Genomic DNA, 6,209 nt, shown 5'->3' on the forward strand with positions numbered 1-6,209 from the left:
CCTTACAACCATATCTTCACCGTTGATTTTCGCCAATCAACGATTGTCGTTTATTGTGAATTAATAATTAATTAATAAATTTGATTTGCAAAAATCTTAACCGTTGATTGACGAAAATCAATGGTTAAGATATGGTTGTAAGAAGTTGTAAACGAAAATAGGTTTTAAATATAACCTTCCCCTAATATAAATTATTAGGATAATTGGTAAAATTTATAAAAAAACAAGTTTAGAATAAGGATAAAATTAAAAAATAAACATGAAAACTCCAAAAAAATGCTTACTTACTTTTTAAAAAAACGTCCTTTACGAACTTTTATTTTTTTTCTTTATTATAAAAAAGCTTTTTAATGATAAGAATTTTTGCAAAATAATATTTGACTAAATTTTTACTTATAAGGAGAAAAAGAACTACAAATAAGAGGAGGCATTAAGAAACAAAAAGGAGAAAAAATTTGATTCATATAAATTATGTAAGTTAGTTTTTATGTACAACTAATCCAATTCAATAAAAAAGAATATGCAAATTACAAAACAAACGCTACATGAAATTTTTTACCTTTATGTGTATCAAAAAAATAAAATAAAATTTTTTTTTTTGATAACAATAAAATAAAATTTAACTTCATGTGGTAAAGCGGTCATCCATAATTTATTTTATTTTTCCCCCGAAAAATCATAGTTAAAAAATCTTCTAAACCAAACTATGATAGTTCTTAATGCATAAGAATTAAATAAATGAGATGAAAATATGTGTTCGATTATCTTTAATATCATATTTAAAAAAGATTTAAAGTCTTAATTTATATCCACTCCAAACTCCGAATTTGTCCATAAATGATCCTTTAAAAAAAACATTCTTCTAATAATTTCATTCACATAATTCTTTAATGAATTTGAGAAGAAATGTCATCAAATGTGCAACTTTATCTTTTAAAAAAGAGTTTATCACCTATCATTTAACATGACCACAAAAAGTTTTCTATACACACAATATTTTGTTGGATCGCAAAAAAAAAAAAACTTCGACACGCAAAACAAATTTCTATAACAGTCACTCTTCTTACGACATACCTCTTATAAAACCCTTAAAAAAAAATAAAAATTAAACTTCAGCTTTGGCAACCCTTTTGCTGTTTGCCCTAGCAGAGCAGTCCCCAACCCTAAAACCAAATCGGCGTCGCCACCGCCGGCATCGCCGCCGACGACTATCTCCACTTCCTGTCTGACGTTTAGGTCGTTGACAAGGCCCAGGTCAGTTCCTATTCTTCTCTTCTATCAGATATTTATATGATAGTTGAGGTAACACCTGGAGTTGAAGTATATTGATCTTTTGAAAATTGTTGGAAAAACATGATTTTGATTTTTGAATTTTAAAACTTAATTTATATTAACATTTTCAGTAAAATGATTCGGTTCACCAATTTATTCATGAATAGTTCATTAGTTGCAATTTTCAGCACATTGTCTTTGAAAAGGGTTACTACTTGGTTAGCTGCATTTATTATTCATTATAATAATATTCACGGCCACTGATTCTTTTAAAAGAAGTCCTGTACAATTCTGTGATGATGACAGTGTATTCATTCATTAATCCTCAAGCACGAGTTTCACTATATGCCAACAAATTGAAAGATTTTGCTGTTGTTTGTTGATGAGTTAATGAAGAGGCTGTTATATTTTCAAACAAGTTCAGCATGCTGTATAGTTGAATCTTGAATGTGCTTGCACTCAATTTCAAATTGTATCATTGTCATTGGTTATTGAATTCAGATTGTTGTCAAATTGAGGGACATAACTCAAGTCCGTTTACTGTTGATTTTATTATTTTTAATTTATAGGCGGGTTCACGGGTTGGAAGGGGGTCGGATCGGGTCGGGTTATCTGATTTACCACCTCTAGGCCCTAGGGTTTATGCTCTTAAACCTTTTCTGGGATCAAGCCCTTGATTCATGTTTTTCTGTTGTGCTTCAATTGTCTCTCATTTTTCCATTTTGTTTTTACCTTTTTTGTGGTCCCCCCACAATATTAGTCTTAACATAAGGTGGATGCTTCTGGCTTTTTATAAAGCTATAACTTGGTGTTACTTTTTAGAACTTGGCTTTTTATAATGCTTGTTGAATTATGTTACTTTGTATTGGAAAAATTGATAGACATTATGATTCTAGAGCTTCATTTTATTAAATCTGCTTTTTTGAGATTTTTTAAATTTATTATGGTTAAATGGATAACCGGGGATACCCATGGGTACTCTTCAAATTCACAGTCATGGGGGAGTTAAGGGCGGGTACCTGTGGGGGTGTGTGGGTGGGGTTTGGATTTCATCGCAGGGTTGGGGCAGGGGTACATGGATTACCCTTACCGTTACCCTAGCTAGTCGGGATTTAATAGGGAGTGATTTAATTTGGTTTGGTTTAGATGGGGGGCAAGTGACAACTGCCTGTCCCACCCTGCCCCGTTGCCATTTCTATTGTTATTCATTTGCTTTGTTGAACCAGATGGCCATGCAGATGGAGGCCCAGAAGCTGAAGCAGTTCGAGGTGGACTTGGGTAACCTGATTGCATTGGACACTCATCACACCTTCCCTTCTCAACCACCCTTTTCCAGGTTCCTTCTTTTTTCTTCTACTTTTTATTCTCATTTTAGAAGGGGAGCCACCCTCCCCCATTGCTGACCTTAATTAAACCTAGGGAGGACCTCATCAACGAGTGTTTACAAAAAGGCACTCAGTTAGTTCAAGCTATCGCAGATGCACTCTTTACTTTGCCATCCACCGAAGATGTAGATGGACCCCTTGTCAAGTTGCCCCCACCACTGACTAAATTGCCTAGAGAAAAACATGTAACCCCTCTCATTTCTACTTCCATTCACTTGTTTCCCACACTCCAACCTTTTTTTTTTTTACTTCCTTTTCTTTTTTTTAATTAAAAAGTTATGTAATCTGTTAATTGTTACTTGTTCATTTAATTTTAAAATTCTCACCATGCTAATATTTGTTTCCTTTGAATTGCAATTTTTCTACAGCTAAATAAAGACCTCTGGCCATTAATATTAGAACTGTAGCTTTGTTTATAGTTTCCATTTCTTGAACGAACTATCAGTCCTGGCTTGTTATTAACTTTACACTTGTCTCATTTATATTGTTATCTTTACCTTAGACTCCATGGTTCTAGTGTTTTCTATGTCTAATTAGCCAAATCACTTGCTTATAAGTTTTGTAATGCTTTTAGCTGCCAAAGCCAACGCCTCCTACTAAATGGGAAGTTTTTGCCAAAAAGAAAGGTTAGTCGTGCTGCATATGTGCCTTTCAAATGATTTCATGTTGAACATAACCTTCTACCTGCTTTTCTCTGATGCTTATATATCTGATTTGGGCTTAGGGTTGTTTTCTAAATTTTAGAAGCTGAAACTTATTCTATGCTGTTTTGCAGGCATACAGAAATGGAAGAAAGACAAAATTGAATATGATGAACAGTCTGGAACCTGGAAACGCAGATATGGGTATGATCGTGCAAATGATGAAGATGCTGTACCCATTATTGAGGCAAAAGCAACTGATGGTAAATAATTGAACTTGCCTTTCCTCATGAATGAATCATTATTGAAATCAGTGCTACCATGTTTCTCTTAATGGCCATGCATGAGGTGTAGAGTCCCTTCTTTGAGGTGTTACTGTTGGGCATCAACAGAACTACTGGATATGTTAGGAATAGGATAAAATTTTAACTTACAGATGATTTGGTGGCAAACCTGTCAGGCATGTGCACTCAAACAGTACAAATTAAAAGAAAATCTGGGATAGAGCCCCATTGGTCCCATTTGAAGATCTAAATTATAAAATGGAAACATTCAAATATATCAGGTCATGCACAATGCTTAATCATAACATATAGTTGACCGTCTGGGTTTCCAAGACTAATATACCACACATGTCTTTAATGGAGTATTCATCAGTTTGGACTTCAAAATGTGGAAGATGTTATTTTTGTACTTTTTTGGTACTTTGTTATTTTGTTCTTGATTCTGCTTTATGGACATGAAGCTTCTTGCTTGGGATATCAGGATCAAGTTATTCAGTAGTTTATATGTCTCCAAAACCAAATAATTTATAAATGTTTTTGTAAACCTCTTGTGAAGCTATTGGTGTTATTATTTTTCGATTTATTTTAATATTTCAATGTTTTCCGAGTGCATACAGGGTGCATACTTGTAATTCACATTTTTGTGGGCGTATAATTTTACGCACTAATCAAAGCTATCAGGATGGTATAATAAAATGAATATTGTTACATCTTGCAGATCCAGAAGAGGATCCTTTTGCCAAAAGAAAAGAAAATAAGAAGAAAAGAGTTGAAAAACAGGAGAAAAATCGATTACTGAACTTGAAAGATGCTGCAAAATTTGGTGCTTTACCAAGGTTTTTCTCTTACCCTTATCCAATTAGCCTTGAGGCTTTTGTAGCATGGGTGTTCTATTTGTTATTGTCTATCATAATATACATCGTAGGCTCATAGTTGTGTGAATTTGTTTCCTGGATCATTTGCTGCTTTCTTGAAATCATAACTGGGGTGGAGTCACACCTTAGAGGCCGATGGAGTCATACCACACCTTGGTCTAGTGGCCACCTATTCCGGAATTGTCTTAGATGTGGGCCACTTTCTTTTTTTTTGAGTTTGCTGAGGTTTCTTCTGCTCAACTTCCAAAACCCGAATGAGATCTACAAATTCTTTTTATGCTATTGTCTTGAGTCAACTAGTTATTACTGCTTTTTATTTGTTACATGGTCCAAAGCCGTAATTACTTTTGCTTGCTGGTAACTTGAAATTCTCAATGGACAGTCTTACCCCTGCTATTGGTGGCACCTTAACTTCTAGCAGATGTAATCATTTATTGATTTTGATTGTTTATCGCTGTCCTTCCTCATGCGTGGTTATGTCCCCAACTTGGGACCATCTAATAATTGGTGGCACCTTAACTTCTGGTGGATATAATCATTTGGAGATTTGCGTGTCAACTTCTTACTAGTTTGTTGGAGGGTTTTGACCTAGTGTTTTTGTATACTTTAATATACATCTTTATTCTTTTTCTATTCTTTTCTTTGCACATGTTTGTGCTATGTTTTCTCTTGTAATGAGATCTGAATAAATTCCTATGCAGCCATGTCCAATTGGCTGCTACAGCTTTGCCTATAACAGGTACTCAGGCAGCACCCAAGAAAGTTACCAAGGATGAACTAGGTAATGTAGCAGGAATAGCATCAACTGCAACAGCCAGTGGTGGGAAATTTGACAAGAAATTGCCAGGTGAAAAGCCTGCTCAACATAAAGGAAAATATCGAAAGGTTTTGCACTGTGCTCTTAAAGAAATCAGTTTGTCTAATCCATGTAAATTATTATATGTAGAAGCACCCATCTTTCATTAAATTGACTAATTAGCTTGTTCTGTTTTCATCCCAGTTCCTGCCGGTTGTGGAAGGAACAGGGATAGGATTGCAGGAGAAGGAGCAAACTGAAAAAATATTGAACAAGATCATCTCCAAGAATTCCCATGACATACTCAATGTTAACAAGGTACATTCAAGTCATTTACTGACCTAGATTTCAATTTTTACCAAGTTTGATTAACACTTATCAAAATTGTATTATCTGTATTCTAGGCCGTCACAGTGCACAATGTGAAGATAGAGAAAAGGAGAAAGAGTGAGAAATGGAAGCCTTCGTCAAATGACAGCAAATTGAAAACTCAGAAAAAGTCTTTTAAAAAGGGAAATCCCAAGAAAGGCAAGGCAAAAGGGAAATAGTTTAGATTTTATCGAAGGTTGTAGAATTTTTGGAAACTCTTTACTGGCTTAAAGTTTTGTAGACAACATTCTCTCTCTCAATATTATTAGCTTTATTTATTTAAAAATATTATTTTTAAAATTTAATTATTTAAATAAAATACAAGACAACAGATTATATCAAATAACACATACAACCCATATAAAATTAAGTTAAACTAATAATTTGTCAATTTAAACTATGCTTGTTTTCCTGCAACCCTGATAGTACGAAAGCCGTTGTAATCTGGTTGAGTATTAAAATGGTCACTTAATGTCTCTTTTAAGTTTTTTTTTTTTTTTTGGGCAAAGTTCACTAATATTCCTGTTCGTGTGGTTTTTTTGTTTATCATATATTTTGCTGTGGTTTGCAAAAGGATATGTTTTTTT

At 33.9% G+C, this 6,209-nt stretch overlaps 1 protein-coding gene across 2 annotated transcripts; it reads left to right on the plus strand.

Annotated features, from left to right (window-relative positions):
* Positions 1-1,121: 1,121 nt before the first annotated feature.
* On the plus strand, positions 1,122-5,916 carry LOC133301478 (ribosome biogenesis regulatory protein homolog). 2 transcript variants are annotated; one of them, XM_061501108.1, is made up of 9 exons: positions 1,122-1,254; positions 2,499-2,608; positions 2,692-2,842; positions 3,232-3,283; positions 3,433-3,561; positions 4,301-4,418; positions 5,159-5,342; positions 5,458-5,571; positions 5,658-5,916. In XM_061501108.1, the coding sequence occupies exons 2-9, from the start codon at positions 2,499-2,501 to the stop codon at positions 5,799-5,801; spliced, it is 1,002 nt and encodes a 333-aa protein (XP_061357092.1). In that variant the 5' UTR covers positions 1,122-1,254; the 3' UTR covers positions 5,802-5,916. The 2 variants fall into 2 exon arrangements, with proteins under 2 accessions (XP_061357092.1, XP_061357093.1); XM_061501109.1 differs by lacking the exon at positions 2,692-2,842 and having other exon boundaries at positions 3,441-3,561.
* Positions 5,917-6,209: the final 293 nt, after the last annotated feature.

This window comes from Gastrolobium bilobum, unplaced genomic scaffold, assembly GCF_033153095.1.
Source record: "Gastrolobium bilobum isolate Gb01-03AN ecotype WA unplaced genomic scaffold, APGP_CSIRO_Gbil_v1 utg10838, whole genome shotgun sequence".
NCBI lineage: Eukaryota > Viridiplantae > Streptophyta > Magnoliopsida > Fabales > Fabaceae > Gastrolobium > Gastrolobium bilobum.

What these genes read in the sequence shown, in the direction of transcription:
- LOC133301478 (XM_061501108.1), top strand. Translation starts at nt 2,499, where the DNA reads ATGGCCATGCAGATGGAGGCCCAGAAGCTGAAGCAGTTCGAGGTGGAC. An exon ending in TGAGGCAAAAGCAACTGATG is followed by an intron (nt 3,562 to 4,300) that starts GTAAATAATTGA and finishes TACATCTTGCAG; the next exon opens with ATCCAGAAGAGGATCCTTTT. An exon ending in AAATTTGGTGCTTTACCAAG is followed by an intron (nt 4,419 to 5,158) that starts GTTTTTCTCTTA and finishes ATTCCTATGCAG; the next exon opens with CCATGTCCAATTGGCTGCTA.